Source organism: Danio rerio, chromosome 5 (assembly GCF_049306965.1).
Source record: "Danio rerio strain Tuebingen ecotype United States chromosome 5, GRCz12tu, whole genome shotgun sequence".
Lineage (NCBI taxonomy): Eukaryota > Metazoa > Chordata > Actinopteri > Cypriniformes > Danionidae > Danio > Danio rerio.
The window spans coordinates 68,913,961-68,935,000 of NC_133180.1; the positions used below are offsets into that span (position 1 = coordinate 68,913,961).

A 21,040-nucleotide genomic window follows, 5' to 3' on the forward strand; every position below is an offset into this window, starting at 1 on the left:
GTCATTTTCCCATTATTTAATAAGCGTCACAAAATAGTCCTTAAAATAAATAAATAAAATAAAAAATGAATAAATAAAAGAAATCTGGTGCAATATATCATAAAAAATAGATTGTGACAGGCCTAAATATGTTTTTTCTATTACATATTGCAAATAAAAGATACAGTAATTAATGTATGAATCATCTGAAAATAAGACTTCAGTTTCACTTATAGGCTCAGATTCGAAATTGTAGAGATTGCAGAGCATCCCTGTCACTAAAATAACTGCACTGAATGATTTCTCCTCTATTAGTCTCATTGATTAGAGCGCAGAGCGGAGACCCAGTGTGGTGCTCTGGCTGCTGTGTAAGCAACATCCCTTCTGTTTGTAATTAGGTTTTACTTTACTCTCACTTAAAAGGATAGTTAGCCTGAAAATGAATTTTCAGTCATCATTTATTTACCCTCCACTTGTTCCAATGCTATTCTTTATTCTGTTAAAAAAAAATCATTTTGAAGAATATTGTAAATGGGTTGCCATTGACTTATAGTATTTTTTTAAATATAGTTGTACAAATTTACTTTTTTACTTTATTCTATTGCAGACAATACAACAAACATTATTTAATGCGTCATCTTTTTTTCATTACTTTTCCATTCCTTTTCACAACATTTAAAAGATGTTTAGGGACTGAAGACACCAAGTGATAAAGTGTTTCAGGTGTATTTTTTCCCCATTATTCCTGCAAACAAGTCTTGAGATGGGCAACACTACATGGTCTTCATTGTAGCATTTTGTGCATCATAATGAGTCAACATTCACTATTGGAGACAGTTCGGGACTGGAGACAGGCCAGACAAGTATCTGTACACTCTTCATCAGCCAGGCCTTAGTACTTAATTGAAATATAACTGTGCGTTAAATGGTTAAATCCATTCTTTAAAATATCACCTTTTGTTTTTGACAGAAGAAAAAACTAATAAAAAATCATTATTGGGTGAACTTTCCCTTTAAATCAACCACAATGCAACATACAATAAGAACTAAGTGCTCATGAATCATTTTATACAAAAGCCAAATCATACATCAAGACCTTTTCATTTATATTTACATTTATATTTTTGGTCATCAAATGATGTGCTCAGCAGAAGAAACTCATTCCAATTTGGAATGACATGATGGTGAGCAAAATGGCTGTTTTATCTCTGGGATAAACCCTCTAAGTCAAGCCACTAATCCCATCTTTTGATTTATTACTATTACAGACACACACTCACAGACTGTAACTACACACATCCACTCCCAAGCGTCTTACACAGCTGGAAATGACCTTCCTTCTCCAGAGGCCAGAGACTATTTATAGCAATTTCAGTTCATCGATGAGCATGTGCTTTCGTCTTGGCAATGATAATGATTATCATGTGACCAAGAAACTGGAATGAATGAGGTCAATGCTTCTCAATTTTTTTAATTATATATTTTTATGGGAAGCACTAGTTCATTACGATTGGAATATTTACTTTTTTTTTTATAAATGAAACCTTTCTGACTTTCTAAGTTGCCAAAAAGCTATAAATGTATAGTAATGTAAATGTCTTTCAATTTACAATTTCAATTCTTACAATATACTATAAACATTCATTGCTATGTTCGGATGCTTTTTAGCAGTTTTCTTACTACCGTCACTAATAACAAGGGTTTCTGAATGTTAAATACAGCTCCTTTAAATGTTTTAAACACATTTTAGCTGCTTTTGTGACCTCACAAAAATTTGCATCACGCACAAACACTTAAGTTACAATATAAAAACAGAGACTTGTAACCCTCACGAGACAGCAGGAGTTTTATTCTGATCAGACTGCTGCAGTACAGACTCACACAGAGCTCTATATAGGGCAGTGTTCTAGAGAGCTTAGCTGTCTATGCCAGAGACACACTTGCTATTGCCTTTGATGGTTTACCCAGCAAAAAAAAACTTGAGGGTATAATTAACTACAAATAGCAATATGCTGGGAGATTTAGGGAAGTTTAACTTTTTTGCAGCAGTATATTTTGGTTGTTTAAAAGAGAAATATGAAAGTTTTTCAAATAAAAAATCAGCTTTTTCCCCTAGTGCTGTTGCACTATAGTTATGTAAACACAACGAGAGACTGACTACGCCCAAGATTGAATAGCTTATGTAGATGCCATAGAAGTCGTAAAAACATTTACTCTGAGCATGGCATCACTACTTTAGTTTAATTCGAAGGTTGCATATAAAATTGTATGTTAAAAATTGCTTCACTCTGATGCACATTGTCTCAAGAACTTGAAGTTGTTGTTGTTATGGCAACTCTATGACAATGTGCAGAAATAAATACAGCACCATTTTCAAAACTGAATGCATTTTGGCTATTCATTTATAAGACAACAGCATTTTGTGGCCATAAATTGCTAACTTTTAGTTTCAAAATGCACATTTTTGAAAATGATCAGCTAAGTGTATAGAGTGCGATATGCGAATTAAAATTTGATTTGCAGAGGTATATTATGTCATACAGTGCTCAACAATAAGGACTGCCCGATGGCCCGGGGCCACTGTGAGAATCGCTTGGGACAGCAGACGGGATCATTACTGGCCCGATTGGGGCCACCTTTTGTTAAAGGTGAACTGTTATTTTGAACTGCAATAAAACACCTTCACATTTTCCATACTGCTTTTTTTTTTTCTTTTTTTTTTTTGTTAACACAGGATTTTGCTCATTATACATTCATTAACATTTTTTTTAATATTATTTAAATAAATTATTTGTATAATTATTAACATTTAAATAATTAAACACCGTATTTTTGGCACAGTAATTAAAATATGTGGCTAAAAAATAGCTATTAAATAAAAACATTTCTTTGGTGTGGCCAGTGAAAATTTTGGTTGGGCAAGTAAAAAATCTGATCCATTGGCCCGATAAGACCGGTAGAAAAAATCCTTAGCGTTGAACCCTGTCATATGTCTCTAACGTAGATATTCATATTAGATGTCGCCTAAACATTTCATCCGTTTCTGGTGTAAATGCACTATTACAATTCTAACAATATCAACAGCAACGATACCTAAGGCCTCATTTACCCATCCGAAGTCTACAGGCATGAACAAGTACTTGACAATCAAAACTTGGTTGTTGCTAGATCGGATACGGTTGCAGCCAGAAGTTGACAAGAATTATTAATATTATTTATTAAATTCCCCATTGTATTTTATTAACATCTACCCCAACCCTAAACCCAACCATCACAATAACGTAAAAATATGAATTATTGTTATACAGTGTCATAAAAATGCTGCCTATTTGATGTGCATAGACTTTACCTCAAAACAGCATGTAGGACTACAGTGCCACATGTGCAAGCACTGTTTCTTTATAAAATGAAACTGCCAACTACCGGCCTGGCATGCATACTACAGCACACATTTTTTGTTTTGGTGAAACAGGGATAATATTGAAAAAAAAAAAAAACATTGTCATCTGTATGCAAAACCTTTTTAAATATGAAAAAGCTCCTTAGCATACTTGAAAAAAATTCCCTCAAAAACAAATGTCTCCAGGATTGTTTACCATGACAATATGCAACCATAAGGAAAACTAATCAATGCAGCTAGGAAACTAAATAGCTGACGGTGTGGCCATTAGGATGTAGACGTGACAGCATGATCAACCAGGTGCTTCATAATCCCATAATGATGCCTTTCAGCTCAGGTAATGAGAATAAGCACAAAGATGTAAAATGGATCTTTGTGGTCATTTCTTAATGTGTGTGAGCACTTAATAAGCCTTTGGGGATGTATTAAATTCAGACAGCAACTTCTCACAGATGTTCGCAGTAAAAACGAGAGCTTTTGCTACCGCTGCACATTACTTTAACCAAAAACAAATGTTGGAATACTGGAGGTGATCCAAAACACACAGCTAACTATTCTGCATTCTCAAAAAAACTATATCAATTATCCACCGGTATAGGAAATCAAAAATGATTTCAAACAATATTTCAGAAACTGAGTTTTTGTAAAAGAAAAAAAAAAGACTAAGCATTATTTTATGGCCAATATATATTATACAGGGGTGTAAGGTGGCTCAGTGGTTAGCACTGTCATCTCACAGCAAGAAGGTCACTGGGTCAAGTCTCAGCTGGGTCAGTTGGCATGTTCTCCCCGTGTTCACATGGGTTTTCTCCAGGTGGGTGCTCCTGTTTTCCCTACAATCCGAAGACATGTGCTGTAGGTAAATTTAATAAAAACTAAATTAAATTAAATTAAAAAATTAAGACTAAATTGGCCGTAGTGTTTGAGTGTGAATGAGTGTGTATGGTTGTTTCCCAGTACTTGGTTGCAGCTGGAAGGGCATCCGGAGCGTAAAACATTTGCTGTATAAGTTGGCGATTCATTCCGCTGTGGCAACCCCTGATGAATAAAGGGACTAAGCCGAAGGAAAATGAATGAATGAATATCCTATACAAGCCAATCGTGCATTAGAATAAAACATTTACATAAAAGAGGCATGCAAAACTTTTTATTGCATTTATGGTTCAGTCCGAGAGATATGGGAATTGAAGCTTGACTCCATATCCAAATTTTCAATGCTTGAAAAAAAAATGACTTAACATACAGCACATACTTATTGTATTTAAATGAGAATGTCTGAATGGTAATAATGTACTAGGTCAAATTTAACAAATTCTGGACATGGAGTCGCTGAAATCCCATGGGATTTTGAAATCACAATAATAATGGGTATCTATGGGAATATTAAATAACATATGTCTAGAGTTACAGGCATGCAAGCATTGGAAAAAATTATATATCACTAAGACTATAATTTTAATTTCAACATTTTTTAAAACTGAAAATAAGCACAACATAATAAGTTACATATAGAGGTGCAATAAATCAATGTCTGGAAATTAACCATATGGGCCCAAAAATTAATAGACAAAAATAAAAGTTTGTTAAGAAAATCGAAAAAAATGTTAAGGTCAAAAAAAAAAATCAAATCAAATCAAATTAAGTTACAGTCATGCAAACTTCAGGGGGAAGCTTTTCAGCAAACAGTAAACATATTTTATTATTAGACATATAAACGAAATATTGTTGATGCAGCTAGGAAACTAAATAGCTGACAGTGTGGCCATTAGGATGGAGATGTGACAGCATGATCAACCAGGTGCTTCATAAACCCATAACGATGCCTTTCAGCTCAGGTAATGAGAATAAGCACAAAGATGTAAAATGGATCATTCTAAAGTTATTTTACCCCCGTCATTTTGACCTCCGTCCACTTAGTAGATATACACATAGAGGTAAAGTTGGTTTTATATTCGGATATTCAGACTTTCTCCTTAATAATATAATTTCAGAAAAGTATTCTTTGCAAATTCTAAATAAGGAAATCATATAAGCAACCAAAGATTATCAAAGTACAACATTGTTCACAGTCAATTAGACAGTGTTGATGTTGTTTAGAAGTCATACTTGCATGCTAATTCCGATCGTATATTCAAAGTAACATGGTACACAATATAGAGGTAAAGTGGATTTTATATGCGCATATATTGGTTCATTTAGCAGTCTCTATATTATTTACAGTTACTTTGAATATTCGATCGGAATTAGCATGCAAGTATGGCTTCTAAACAACATTAACACTAGCTAATTCACTGTGAGCAATGTTGTACTTAGTCATTTGCTGTTAATATGATTTCCCTATTTACAATTTGCAAAGAATACTTTCCTTAATTATATTATTAAGGAGAATGTCTGAATATCCGAATATAAAACCAACTTTACCTCTATAATATACACTATGAGGGTAAATATTTTGACTTTCGTTTTGTCTTGCTTCGGTTAAAATAAAAAAAATAAATAAACAAATTCAAATGTTTAAACCAGGGACCTTTGGTTGAGTTGACACGAAGTGACCGTCTACATCTGAACTTTTGCAGCATTAGTACTCCACAATATTCAGATTCCTACATAAACACTCTGATTAATTTGATATTGAAATACATATGACATGTGAAATCCTGTCAATAACATATCTCCGCAGGGACTGACTGGAGTCTTGATGTTTCTAGTTCACAAACCTCTCGTGACAGAACTGCTGCAGTAACGTTATCTCAATTCAGACCGTGTCTCTGTCTAATTTAGACACAACGCGTGAAAATAATCAAACAAACCGAATATATGCGAGCTTTGAATCGCTGTCCCTTATCATACTGAAGGTCTACTGAGAATTAGCCAAACAGCAGTCACCGTTAAAAACAGCAGCTCGTTCCCACTCGCGAGCAGCACGACAACATCCGTTGATAAAAGTGCGGGTAAGTACCGCGTTTGTCCCAATGACGACTAGAAAGGATTTCGTGAAGTGATCAAATGAACTTAGCGGGAGCTCTACATTGATAATACAATCTCCGAGACGAGAAAAACATTTAAAATTCAGTGAGACTCACCTGTTCCCTGACGCCGAGGAGCGCCACCGTGACCAAACTGAAGATGCTCGTGCGCCACTGCCAAGTTCATCCGCCAGGGGGAGCGCGCGACCTATGGTGCAGAGAACAAGGGCACGCTGGGAATTGTAGTGCATGTATTAAAAGAACGCTTGAACAATTCTCAGTTTCTCTGGATTTGCTAGATTGTGTTTTTGTAAAACGATTATTTAGAGGCCAATTTTTTTCAATAAAATACTGCCATTTAGTCTAGACATTTTATTCAGAAATTTGGTAAGTAGAGCAAATGTTTTCATTTGTTGTGACTGAAAATTGGGATTATTCTACTAAATACTGATTTGTGTTCTGTTATGTAAGTTAAAACATTGTGTTGTATACAAAAGGAATATAATATGGTCTGAAAACAAGGCACCTTTTTGTTATTTTATGCAAACATTACTCTAAATAAATATATAATTGTGCTTTTTTCCGTGATTGGTACACATTTAATTTGATTTATTTATCACATAAGATAAAAATATTTATATATATATATATATATATATATATATATATATATATATATATATATATATATATATATATATATATATATATATATATATATATATATAGATAGATAGATAGATAGATAGATAGATAGATAGATAGATAGATAGATAGATAGATAGATAGATAGATAGATAGATAGATAGAGAGAGAGAGAGAGAGAGAGAGAGAGAGAGAGAGAGAGAGAGATATAGATATAGATATATAGATATAGATAATGTAATACATTTTATTTTAATGCCATATCCATATGTAAATAGTGGAAACGCTAATATTTGCCTCTTGAAAAATACACTTAAGTCAATTTTCTATTAGCATAATAAAAAGCTATCAAGACTGTATGTGGCTCATTTAATACATGTACATAAATGTTTAACCCACCACCACCACGGGTTGTTTCATTGTAGTTCTTTGTACTACTAAGCTAAAAGTCACCTCTCTTTCTGTCGAATCTGCAAAACCAGTTGTTATGTTATAAAGACATAAATAAATGCTACATAAATGCAGCTTGGGAAGAAAATATAAAATATAGACTTCTGTATTTATTTTAGGGACTTTATAAACTAGCGTTTACCAAGTTGCGGTTTTTCAATTATTATATATTTTTTTCTTTAAATGTTGACGAATGTGCTCCTGTTTATCCTCCGTTTGACAGAATCACGCTGTCAACATGGCTGCGCCCGCAAAGAGCACGGATGCTTCACTTTCAGTCACTGCAGGTCATTCGGCAAACGTTTCATCCGCGGAAAATGTGTCTCTGCAATACAGTCTTATTTTGGACCATCTTATCGGCGACAAAAGACAGATTAAAGACTTAAATCCGACTGTCATGGGGGCTTTACCGAGTCCCCAGAAAACAGATGAGCAGAAGATGATCGAGCGGGGAATGGAGAGCTGCGCCTTTAAATCCCTCATAGCGTGTGTCGGAGGTACTTCATTGTCTGATATTTATCACGTTTTTACACCACATAACCGATAACTCTTCTGATATGCTTAAGAAAATATGCGTTTCTTGTCTGACAGGTCAACGAATGCAAGAGGTACAAGCTTTAGACTTCTTGATATAGTACTTATACTCAGTATTTTCTATTTAATCGAGTAGTGGTAAGCAATATAATTCATTGTGAAGATCAACATTAGAGGATTGTTATTTTTTCAAAAGTAATCTAGTTTAACCCTTCAAAAACTGAGGGAATTTTAGTTGTGACTTTAGCATGCTAGTAGTCAGCTTCACAAAATAGCTAAATCACTTCAACAAAAACTCAATTTTATGAGGGAAAAAAAATTTAGAGAACAGCAATGATTGTAACTTGAAGAATTAACTGTTTCTGAAGGTTACAGCAGTCAAAAATGAGCAGTTCAAGCACATGCAGTCTCTCAAATGATATCGCTAGTCTCTCACAGACATCACTAATCATCACTGCTCTACTGGGATATTGATCTCTTCTTCTGTCTCTTTCACACTTTACTGACGAGTTTCTTAACCAGAATATTGATCTTCATTATGTTGGTCATCAAACTGAGAAAAGACCGAAGCCTAAGTGTGTGCAGAAATCAATAAAGGTGGAGGTGAAGTGTCATGTTTGGAGGTGTTTTCAAAGCAGGAATTGGGTCACGTTTACACATACTAGACATTGTGAATGCAAAGGTTTGCCAGAAGCTCCTTTAGCAACACATCATTTCTTCCCTGCATTCATTCTCCAACCAGACTGCAATTTAGAGGCTGAAAATGTTAAAATAACAAAATGGCAGTCCAGAGTCCTGAGCTAAACCTGGTTGAGAATCTCTGGAACTTTGCTGCTGTACCATGGCTGCAGCAGGTGCAGTGATATTTTGCAGTGTGACTGGCAAGCAGATGGTCATATTGGAAATGACATAGCTTGGGACTATCCTCAGCCACTTTTTAATATCAGAATGAGAGTATAGTTCCTAGCTAATGATTGACGTTAATGGACTAATCCAATTCAATGATCTATGCTAAGCTAAAAGTGCTCCCTTCAGACCTGGAGATAGGCTGAATAGATTCAAAAATCGTAAAACTCAACTGTTTCACTTTATGGAATTTGTAAAATGACCCTGTATGTAAAAATAAGGTGAAACGTCCCATTAAGTTTTTTTATACTGTGCGTCAGTATATGCAACTCATGAAATATGCTTAAAACAAATTAACTTCTGTCAGGATAACTTCAATTAGGGCTAAATAGGTACTTAGTAATCATGTTAGGGTATTGTTTATCTCTGTACTGTAGATGTTGAAGGTTTTGTAATGAAATGGTGATATTCTGCTCCACTAGTGTATATGTATATGTATATATATATATATATATATATGTATATATGTATATATATATATATATATATATATATATATATATATATGTATATATATATATATATATATATATATATATATATATATATATATATATATATATATATRTATATATATATATATATATATATATATATATATATATATTTATTTATTTATTTATTTATTTATTTATTTATTTATATATATATATATATATATATATATATATATATATATATATATATATATATATATATATATATATATATATATATATTTATTTAATTCAGAAATTCAAATAGCTGTAATAAGTTATTTTCTTTCCTGCAGGGTTTGTTCTGGGAGGTGCTTTTGGAGTCTTCACAGCCGGCATTGATGCAAATGTTGGGCTTGATCCCAAAGACCCCTTAAGGACCCCCACAGCAAGAGAGGTGCTGAAAGACATGGGTCAGAGGGGAATGTCGTATGCCAAAAACTTTGCGATTGTGGGTGCAATGTTTTCATGCACAGAGTGTCTCATAGAATCAGTAAGTATCATTTCATCTAAGTGTCTTCATCTGTAGGGCCGCTGTTTGTTCTCTTATTTTTCTAACCTTAAAAAAGACAGTTCTGTCATCTACTCACCTTCATGTTGTTCCAAACACATTCATCTTTTGTTCATCAGCTGAGCTTCTTTATATGGGAATAAAAGACTCAATTAAATATGCTAATCATGTGAAGTGATTGTCTCTTTAAGACAGTCTGGATTAGAGGAATACATTCTGATATTATTTTGTGATCTCTTTGTAAATATTTTAAATTGTCATGGTTTTGAGTGAATTCATCCAACAGGCAAACTTTGTCATTTTCTTTATTAAAAAAAATCTGTCTTTTAAAAATGACCAAATGGGGTGAACTAAACATTTATTCACTGATTGATTGATTGATTGATTTTGTTTGACAATTTTACCAAAAAATATACAAACAAGTCCAGTTAGACTAATTCATACATATTTTAAAAACTGTCGAGGATAAAATACACAAAAAAGCCACAGGCCTTTTGGTCTTCGAATATTCTTTAAAAAATGGACGAGCAAATCATTAGTGGATTGCAAACATCAACAGCTCAGCAACTCGGCACAGCAAAAAACTTCAACTTTTAAACAACCACTTTTTTTAATTTCCCTTCTAAAAACACTCTCAATTTGAATCTCTTTATAAATGGTGGGCAAAATATTCCAAGCAGCAGAGCTCGTACACAAAAAAGAATTTCTACCTGATTCACTCTTGAATCTGTATGGGTAAAAATCCCTGCTGCATGCTCTTGTAGAATGACTGTGCACCTGGCTGACTAAAACAGAATAATTAAGAAAATATTTTGGGACTGTTTTTTTTAAAGTCCTAAAAACTTTCTCAACTTTTAAAAAATGACTTTGACTATAATGTTCCTTATTTAAATGTGTCAGTGGAGGAACTTTCATAATAATTCTACACAACTTATTTTGGGCTGTCTGCAATTTATTTTTCATTATTTTAGAACTATTGCTGTACCAAAAAGCTGCTAATGATTGATAATTTTCCTATAGATCATGGATTATCTAATACAAATATAAATGTAATCTAATAATATAAATATCTTTTTTTGTACTTAGAATAGCACACATTTGTAATATATTAGTAAATGTAAAATAGACATCATTCAATTTTTGTCTTGATGATAGCTGTTCAAAATAAGATATTCACTAGTGTGTCACTTCATAATCCCAGTACATATTCAAACCTGTTTCACACTGTTTATGTTTTATATCACGTACTAATCAGCATAAATGATATATCAGTTTAGACTGTATAAAATAGTACACAATGTTTGAATATTTCACTAAAGTTAAAACATTAAATGCACCACTCATAGAAGCATCTTTTGCTGCACATTCAGTTTAATGTGGATTATTGTCTCCACCTAGTGGTTCTGTATTTGAACACTTTCTGATCATCTATTCATTTCACTCGTTATGATGTGTTTAACGGTCATCGCCATCTTAAATCCTTGAAAGTTTTTAATATTTTGATTTTTAAAAAACATCATGAACCTTTTCCAGCCTTTTCTTAGCTGTTCAGGCTGGAAAATGACCAGATTGACAAGCATGGTTTAAGCTGGACATTGCAGGTTTTGGCTGGTCAAGCTGGTTTTAGTTGGTCATCTCCCAGCATGACCAGCCAACCAGCCTAGGTTGATTTAAGCATTTTGTTTCAGCAGGGATATGTATTTATGTATGTATTAAATAATCTTTGCATCAAATTACAAAAAATGAATTACCGCTTGTGTGAGGCATTTGTAATGGAGCGTCTATGGACGGGACAGTACATTTGACGGGACGTTGTTCTCTTTACTGTCTGTCATTATCAGTCTGACACTATTTCTTTTTCTGAAAGTCTTGATTACACCATTGTGGAGATTCATTTTATTATTTCAGCAAATAAGATTGTAAAAATATTTGTTGTATATGGAGTCAATCTAGAGCCATATATACATGCAAAATAAAAGAAAGTTTTGCAAACAAAAACAAAGTCTTGAGCAAAAATAAATAAATAAATGCAAATCGCAAGCGAATTTTTTTTTTTTTTTAAAAAGTAAAAATATTCTGATAAAAATAAAGAATTGCAAAGGGAAAATGAAGTTTTAAGAAATAAAAATGAAATTTGCAAACAAAAAAGAACTGCAAATACAAGTTAAGCAGTGCAAAAAAACGGAAATATTTGCTATAAAAAACTACAATATATTTGCAAAACATCTTTGATAGCATAGCCTTTACAAAACCCGTCCAGTCAATTGCAATGTTCATTTCGATTAGCTTTTTAGTCAACCGTGAGTCTACGATGCTGTTTTTATTTTGCACTTTACATTTCTGCACGTTTCACTTTGTGGCCCTAATTTGACAAAGGGCAGAGGCTGGAGCTACTTGGCTGTAAGACCACCTCGGTGATACTGTGTCTCTAGCTGATGACGTCGCTTAAATGGAGGCAGGTCTGGGCCTGCCATAAACTTCCAGGTTCCCTTGACTCTGCTCCCCTTTTTTTCACAAAGTGAAATATTTTTTTAACTGCTTGATTTATTTGCAGTTTTTTTTTTTTTTGCAAAATTCATATTTATTTCTTAAAACTTATTTCCCCCGTTTGGGGGATTTTCGTTTATTTATTTTTGCTCAAAAAAACGTTCTTTTATTTTGCATGTATATATGGCTCTAGATTGGCTCCCATTCACTGCGCTCCAAGTTTACCCAACCATGACGACTTCCACTACTGAGAAACCCAGAAATGTGAAAAGTGTCCATTGTAGAGATTTTTCAAAGGCCATTTTATTTCTCTCTCTGAAAAATGCTTTTATTTTTTACCAGCATCGTGGGAAGTCTGACTGGAAGAATGCAGTATACAGTGGCTGTATTACAGGAGGTGCCATCGGATTCAGAGGCAAGTCTTTTTTGATTATATTTTATTTTTTTTAAACATCCCACATTTAAATATCATCTCATTTTTATTATCATAAGTTGGACTATTTCAATGAGCTGTGCTTCTCTTCTCTAGCCGGCCTTAAAGCTGGAGTTCTGGGCTGTGGAGGCTTTGCTGCCTTCTCTGCTGCCATTGAATATTACCTCCGATGAAGATCAGCTTTAGGACTGTTGGCTTGTACAGTTGTGAGCTGCTCACTGTATAATGGAAGACAATGTCCAGCCTTTCTTTCTTCCACCAATCAGGAGCTGTTCCTCCTGAAGAGATTCAGTTGCCTCAGTGGACCAATGAGCAGAAGTTTTATGCAGGGTTTGGAATATCTTGACCTTTCTGTCTCAGATCATCTGATGGCACTACTACAAAAACATCTAGGACAATATTTGTACCTGTAAATGTTAAACAGGATGATGCCCGAGCAAAAAATAAATGATAATAATTAAATGTACAGTGTTATACTTTGTCTGTGATAGAAATAAAGAATGATATAAAGTACTTGTTGTGGCGAAATTCGTATTTGAACAAGCAAGAAGTGTGTTGGCATTGTCTCAGTAATGTAATAATGAACATAAAACAGGCTCACAGATTTTCGTTTCAAAGCAAGCAGCTTTCTGTTCGTCAAAGTAGTGATGGCAGATTTGCAAAACATAAACATTGTTTCAAATCAGTGGTTTTTGGAGCATGTATCAAACAAGGCCAAGGTCACATGATTTCATAAAACTGGGCTTGGTTATGTCACAACTGGTTCAAAACATTTCAAGCTTGGTAATTCTTCATTCTTGGCCGATGAACCCATGAATGGGTTTATTGTAAGCAAGAACTTTTTAAAAACGTTCCTAGTTTTTACTTGATCTTGGGTCAGTTTTATAATTTTAATGACACATTTGTGTAATTTAAAGTAATAATAGCAATTAAATTGCAGTATGTCTGTAATTACCCATCTGTTATTTTACGGTAAATGTCTGTAATTTGCCATCTGTTATTTTACAGTAAATGTCTGTAATTTAATGGCCGTTATTTTACAGTAAATGTCTGTAATTTAATGGCCGTTATTTTATGGTAAATGTCTGTAATTTAACGGCCGTTATTTTACGGTAAATGTCTGTAATTTATTGGCTGTTATTTTATGGTAAATGTCTGTAATTTAATGGCCGTTATTTTATGGTAAATGTCTGTAATTTAATGGCCGTTATTTTACGGTAAATGTCTGTTATTTAACGGCTGTTATTTTACGGTAAATGTCTGTAATTTAACGGCCGTTATTTTACGGTAAATATCTGTAATTTAACGGCCGTTATTTTTCGGTAAATATCTGTAATTTAACGACCGTTATTTTACGGTAAATATCTGTAATTTAACGGCCGTTATTTTACGGTAAATATCTGTAATTTAACGGCCGTTATTTTTCGGTAAATGTCTGTAATTTAACGGGCGTTATTTTACGGTAAATATCTGTAATTTAACGGCCGTTATTTTACAGTAAATGTCTGTAATTTAACGGCTGTTATTTTACGGTAAATATCTGTAATTTAACAGCCATTTTTTTTTTTTTTTTTTACAGTAAATGTATAATTTAACGGCCATTATTTTACAGTAAATGTCTAATTTACCATCTGTAATTTTACAGGTAAATGTCTGTAATTTAACGGCCATTACTGTACGGTAAATGTCTGTAATTTAACAGTCGTTATTTTACAGTAAATTTGTGTAATTTACAGTCCATTATTTTACGGTAAATGTCTGTAATTTACCTTCTGTTATTTCACGTTAAATGTCTTTAAGGGCTATTATTTTGCGGTAAATATCTCTAATTTACCTTTCGTTATTTTGCGGTAAATGTTTGTAATTTACCATCCGTTATTTTGCGGTAAATATCTGTAATTTAACGGTCATTATTTTATGGTAAATGTCTGTAATTTTATGCCCGTTATTTTACGATAAATGTCTGTCATTTGTTGGCCGTTATTTTACTTTTTTTTTTGCCACCCCAGCTGCTGGAAAAAAAGTACAATAACTGGTTGTTTTTAACAGTGTAGGTCAGTAGTGAAACATGACTTTCATCAGATTCTTCTCGGTTTTAAAGTTCACTTCGAAGGATTATTTTTACAATTTATGACGGCATAGCAGTCAAAATAAGACAATTGAGCTCATGTGTGGGACATTGTTTAATTATTATTAATTCCGGACCTTTGTCAGTGGGGGTCGGTCTTTCAAACCACCCGAACTCTCCCTGGCTACGGGCCTGTATGCAGTTTATTTTTAAATCAGTAAATTATTGTTAGAAAATATTTCTTTTCAGTAAGTAACAGATAAGTAATATCATACCATGACTTTTCCAAACATTTTAGATTTATTTGTTTTTCCCAAACATTTCCAAACCTGGAAAATTACTTGATATGTTTTCCAGTACTGTATGAACCCTGTTCTACTAAACAAAAAAGATGCCGATGATGGCCTGAAGGTGAATAAGTTTCACAAGTTTTCATTTTTTTCTCTTCATATTTATTCACGTTTGTAGTCCATGTTCTGTTTGTGTAACCTTCAATAGTGTTCCAGTCAAATATTACCACATGGCGTCTTAGCAAACAAAGACCGCTCAGTTTAAAAGAATTCACCAAATCAGATTTATTCTCCAAAGTGGCGTTTGGATTTACAAGTTTCAAGAAAATAAGCTCAATCAAGTGTTTATATTAGTTTCACTCTGCAGCCCCTTTCTAAAAGGAGACTTTCTTAAATTGTCATCCTACAAACAAACAGAAACCTATATATATATATATATATTTCTATGAAATCTGATACAATATATGTCTGAAAATCAAAAAAATAAATGTTATCAAAAATAAGAGGCAGGGAGTGCTAAAGGTTGTGCGTTAGGAAATCAGAATGAAATCATGCTTCCAGGTCAAGCGGACATATAGCAAGGAAGTCGGTTTTCCTCACCAGGAAACAGATAACGCAAACATGCTCTCTGGCTACTTCCCAGTTCTCTGAAAAGTTTCCTTTCCCACTGGCCTCTCTAAAGCTAGTGTTATCAATGCTGAATTAAGTATGGAGATTCAACCAAGGAATGTGTTAGAAGTGTTTGTTTTATGGAGCTTTAAAATATACAGATGTGTAACATTGATTTAAAGGACCACCACACTTTTTTCCTTTTGGAAATAGGCTCATTTTAGAGCCCCCTAAGGGTAAACAGTTGAGTTTTACTATTTTTATATCCATTCAGACGTCTAGCAGGAGCAATTTTAGCTTAGCTTATGGTACAGCAGCAAAGTTCCTTGATTATTACGCCGGATTTAGAATACAGTTCTTAGCCATGTTCATTTTCTGTCAGTCTTAGTACACAATCTCACTATTGAAGAGTTAAGATTTATATAGGAAAATTATTGAAACACTTTTTTTTTTTTTTGAGATGCTAATGGTCTGCAAACTGGCACCCATTGACTTCCATATATATATATATATATATATATATATATATATATATATATATATATATATATATATATATATATATATTTTTTTTTTTTTTTTCAGTCAATGGGTGCAATAAAAAGAAGATATTATGAAATATTACCCTCATTGACTTCCATAGTAGGAGAAACAATTATGGAAGTCAAAAAGTGCCAGTTAGCAGCATTTTAGTTTTAGATTGTTTCTCATACTATGGAAGTCAACGGGTGCCAAAAAAAAGCAGATATTATGAAAAATGCTGCTAGCTACACTCATCGACTTTCATCGAATGACAAACAACTACCGGATTTAGAATACAGTTCTTAGCCATATTCAGTTTCTGTCAGTCTTAGTACACAATCTCACTATTGAAGAGTTAAGATTTATATAGGAAAATTATTGAAATACTTTTTTTTTCTTCAATGATTTATGCTAAGCTAAAAGTGCTCCCGCTGACTTAAAATATTCAAAAATGTACTTATTTAACATTCAACTTGAAGCTATTTCCAAAAAAAAAAAAAAAAAAACAGGAGTGTTCCCTTTAAAATGACCTAAAGTTATGCATAAGATGTAACTCATTGTCCAATCAGATCTGTTTTTACAAGGAATGGATGCAGTTCAGAAAACTGGGTAACATTATAGACCATTACACAAAGACTTCCTTTGAATTAGCTTCACGAATGCAAATATGAAGTACACAGCAAGCATACAGAACCTCAACGAAACACTCTTAAGACTTGGACAGATGCGTGTTTGAAAGACAACGTTAGCTGTAACAATTTATTCAATCCATACATTAAAATCAAACCTATTAGCATAAAGAAAATAAAGTGTACATTACAACTGTGCCTGATGATAGAGGTTTTGTGTGTGTGTAATGTGCAAAAAAAAGAAATGAGAGTGTCACAACCTAAAACACCACCTGCCCAGGACTCGAGTGCATCGAGCCGGGATCAATATCACACAAAACTTGAATACAAGGCACTGTATGTACGATATTCCAGTCAACGCATCATCTAAGGGGTTTATAGATATTATAATATTTATTATAGCTCGATTTTAACCTGCATATATTAGCCTTGTCCACTCCTCTGTAACAATAAGTGAGAATAAACTATAAAGCTCCAAAGAAAGCACCAAACAAGTCCAATTTTGATATGTATAAAATAAAATAAGAGCAGCTGATGACAACTCTGAACTGATTTACGCCTTTTATTCCTCCATTTCTGCTTGATTATATTTAGGAACAAATATATTTTATGACCTTTAAAGGGATAGTTTACCCAAAAATGACAATTCTGACAATTTACTCAACCTTTACACGTTCAAAACTCATTTTATCCCATTCTGTTTTACACAAAGAAGATATTTCTTCCATATGTGGATCTACATTTTCCTACTATGGAAGTCAATGGGTGGCAAAAAAAAAGATATTATAAAAATGCTGCTAGCTGGCACTCATTGACTTCCATAGATTGTTTTTCCTACTATGGAAGTCAATGGGTGCCTTAAAACTAAGATTATGAAATATCTTCCCCCATTGACTTCTATAGTAGGAGAAACAATTATGGAAGTCAATGAGTGCCTGTTAGCAGCATTTTTGTTAATATCCTTTTTTTTGGCACCCATTGACTTCCATAGATTGTTGTTTTTTTTTTTTTTTTTACTAAAGGAAGTCAATGGGTCCCGTAAAAATAAGATATTATGAAATATCTTCCCCCATTGACTTCTATAGTAGGAGAAACAATTATGGAAGTCAACAAGTGCCAGATAGCAGCATTTTAGCTAATATCCTTTTTTTTTGGCACCCATTAACGTCCATAGATTGTTTCCCATACTATGGAAGTCAATGGGTGCCAAAAAAAGCAGATATTATGAAAAATGCTGCTAGCTACACTCATAGACTTCCATGGATTTTTTCCCCCTACTATGGAAGTCAATATCTGCCAAAAAAGAAGATAATATGAAAAATTCTGCTAGCTGGCACTCTTTGACTTCCATAGATTGTTTTTGCTACTATGGAAGTCAGTGGGTGCCATGAAAAGAAGATATTGTGAAATATCTTCCCCCATTTACTTCCATAGTAGGAGAAACAATTATGGAAGTCAATAAGTGCCAGTTAGCGGCATTTTTGTTAATATCCTTTTTTTATTGGCACCCATTGACTTCCATAGATTGTTTTTCCTACTATGCAAGTCAATGGGTGCCAAAAAAAAGCTGATATTATGAAAAATGCTGCTGGCTAGCACTCATCGACATACATGGATTGCTTTTTCCTACTATGGAAGTCAATGTCTGCCAAAAAAGAAGATATTATGAAAAATGCTGCTAGCTGGCACTCATTGACTTCCATAGATTGTTATTGCTACTATCGAAGTCAATGGGTACCAGCTAGCATAATTTTTCATAATATCTTCTTTTTTGCCACCCATTGACTTCCATAGTAGGATTCACAATATATAAAAAGTAAATGGGTGCCAAAAAAAGTAGATGATATGAAAAATGCTGCTAGCTGGCACTCATTGACTTCCATAGACTGTTTTTCCTTCTATAAAAGTCAATGGGTGCCAGAAAATTCTTCAATATATCCTTATCAACATATCTAGTTTAAATTTTGGGGTGAACCATCCCTTTAATTTTGTGACACGATTTAAAATTCGCCGTTTTAATAGTTTTTGATCTCTGACTTTTGAGAGACAATTGATTTAATGTACTTATTTTGAACTGACTTCATGATTCAAAAATGATCTGGCCATGATTTAATCCCGATAACTTTCATTCAAATGAACTCCAGTGAGAGAAATCCCAGTCTTTAATCTAAATAATGCCTAAGCCAGTTTTCCTGTGGAGATCTGCTGTAAATGGCCAACAAGGGAAAGGCAATGAAGTGGATCTCAGACCAAAAAACAAAACAAAAAAAGTGCCAAGGTATCTTTGGTCAACCAAGCCCCAAAAGTATTTTCAAATATATAAATGTGTCTTTTGTAAATCCTTTTGTAAATCACAGTCTCATCTTTCATCTCTAAATAATAAATGATATTATCTTTATCAAACCCTGAGCTGAGAGAGGAGGCCTTGAAGACATTAGACTATTAATTCCGACAAAAAAAAAAAGAGATTATCGATTTAAAAGTCAAGCGTGGGATAAATAAACCCTGCTGGAAAATCGTTATGTTTTGAAACTACAGTTCATGAAACATGGACTACAAAGCCAAACATTTGTGGACCTCTAATGCTAGAACACTTCATTCAAACAATGAAATGCAACTGAATTGTGCGGGAGGGTTGAGAATGTAAGTGTTATAGCAGCAAAGGAATGACAAACAACTACTAATGCCCATAGATTTGATTTTAAATGCTTGTTGGGTGCTGGATTATGGATTTTTCTTCCAAAACAAATGTCTTTCCTGAAAATAAAAATAAAGAATTTACCTTAACAGCATTTTATACTACTGAATAACCAAAAAGATACGTATAATATGGCCAGATGAATCCCCCCGCCTCGACGAAAGTAAGAAAAAGAAGCAGCAGCTTGAAAGACTGCAAGACTGCATAGTTAGTTTTGAAAAGTACTAAAGCTTTCGAAAGGGAGAGCAAAAACACACATTCTCTCTCTTTCAGTCCAGCAAAGACCCCGTTCAACCTCCTAGAAAGTGAGCTGGGCGCTTATACACACTGTTATATAAGTCTCCGTCTCTCACACACAAACACACACACACACGCGCACACTTGCTAAAGGCAACCTTTAGGTCCAGTTTGTCTCAGAAACACACTAAATAAGAGTGCATGGGTACACACTGAGCTACATTTTAATCTGACGGTTCTGCACTTCTGAAAGTGCTTAATGGAGTCTAGAAGAAAAAAAAACCTCCTAAGATGCATTTATATGGCATCCAGCATTCACTAAATGTATTATGAAAGATGCTTCAGGCTGTGTTAAAAGCCCTAAAACAAAGGTTTTTGAGTTCCTTGCTAAGCCCACACGTACACAAGCTCTCACACGCAACAGATTATCCCTAGAAACGACCCAACAAAATCACCCAGTGTCACCGCGATACTCATCAACGTAATTAAATACAATTATTTATCTACAACTCAAACTGCAGGCTCAGTTATTAGAAACGATAATAGAAAATGAGCATTTCACACTCACAGACGTGATCCTTTAACAGATATCCACGATTACTGGACCAAACTAATGACAGAAGTCATAAAAGGAGATTTTTGAAATAATAAAAGGGCTAAAAATAATGACGGGACTACAGAAATGATGACTCTTCCACACAAATGTAAAATTCCCTGATATTTTCCATCTTCCCAAGACTGTAGGATCCCAGCCCTATCAGAGTAGGCTGGCGTGCAACTTCTCCATGTGTTCACATGGGTTCTCCCACTACCCCTTCGCAATCCCTTGCTTCGAAGCCCCGCGTTATTGCTTTGACTACTGCCCGGAGATGCCTTTGGGCATAATGTGGCCTAAAAGATATGCCAAGCGTTATGTGCTCGCTCTTTAGACCCCCATCCCCCTATAGACTCAAGTCCTGTGTAAACGGAAGGACCGGCTTTCTACTGCCCCCGTGTGGATGGGAGGACTTTTGGATTCCCGAAAGTCCTGCGGAAGCCAAGCAGAATTCATTAGCAGCCTCCAGAGCGTAAAGGGCGGTGCGTGTTATAGGAGTGTAAACAGTCACAGCAGGGCAGTGTGTGTGCAAACACATTCACACAACTCTAATGAGCTGTAAACAGGAACAGCAGCACTGCGGCCATGGAGATCGGCGTCGAGTG

The 21,040-nt window shown here is 34.1% G+C and overlaps 4 protein-coding genes across 8 annotated transcripts in view; 1 reads left to right on the forward strand and 3 right to left on the reverse strand.

Moving 5' to 3' along the window:
* specc1 (sperm antigen with calponin homology and coiled-coil domains 1) overlaps window positions 1-6,501 on the reverse strand; it is a 182,656-nt gene extending 176,155 nt beyond the window's left edge. For all 5 annotated transcript variants that reach the window (XR_012406454.1, XM_685735.10, XM_073951563.1 and 2 more), the window contains exon 1: window positions 6,463-6,501. The gene's annotated coding sequence lies outside the window, so the exon portion shown is untranslated. The remainder of the gene's footprint in view (window positions 1-6,462) is intronic.
* The window catches only part of cntrl (centriolin), a 548,241-nt gene that overhangs the window by 71,251 nt on the left and 455,950 nt on the right, over window positions 1-21,040 (reverse strand). The window lies entirely within an intron of this gene.
* Window positions 7,664-13,297, forward strand: timm22 (translocase of inner mitochondrial membrane 22 homolog (yeast)). Its single transcript, NM_001386807.1, has 4 exons — window positions 7,664-7,937; window positions 9,653-9,849; window positions 12,697-12,769; window positions 12,884-13,297. Exons 1-4 carry the CDS (start codon window positions 7,679-7,681, stop codon window positions 12,958-12,960), a joined length of 606 nt encoding a protein of 201 aa, NP_001373736.1. The 5' UTR covers window positions 7,664-7,678; the 3' UTR covers window positions 12,961-13,297.
* Window positions 17,002-21,040, reverse strand: part of tlcd3a (TLC domain containing 3A) — a 69,190-nt gene continuing 65,151 nt past the window's right edge. Inside the window, exon 5 of the mRNA XM_005172024.6 lies at window positions 17,002-21,040. This exon is cut by the window's right edge and continues 714 nt beyond it. The gene's annotated coding sequence lies outside the window, so the exon portion shown is untranslated.

Coding starts and splice junctions, on each gene's coding strand:
- timm22 (NM_001386807.1), top strand. CDS start 7,679: ATGGCTGCGCCCGCAAAGAGCACGGATGCTTCACTTTCAGTCACTGCA. Junction 9,850..12,696: donor CAGAGTGTCTCATAGAATCA/GTAAGTATCATT, acceptor ATTTTTTACCAG/CATCGTGGGAAGTCTGACTG. Junction 12,770..12,883: donor AGGTGCCATCGGATTCAGAG/GCAAGTCTTTTT, acceptor TCTCTTCTCTAG/CCGGCCTTAAAGCTGGAGTT.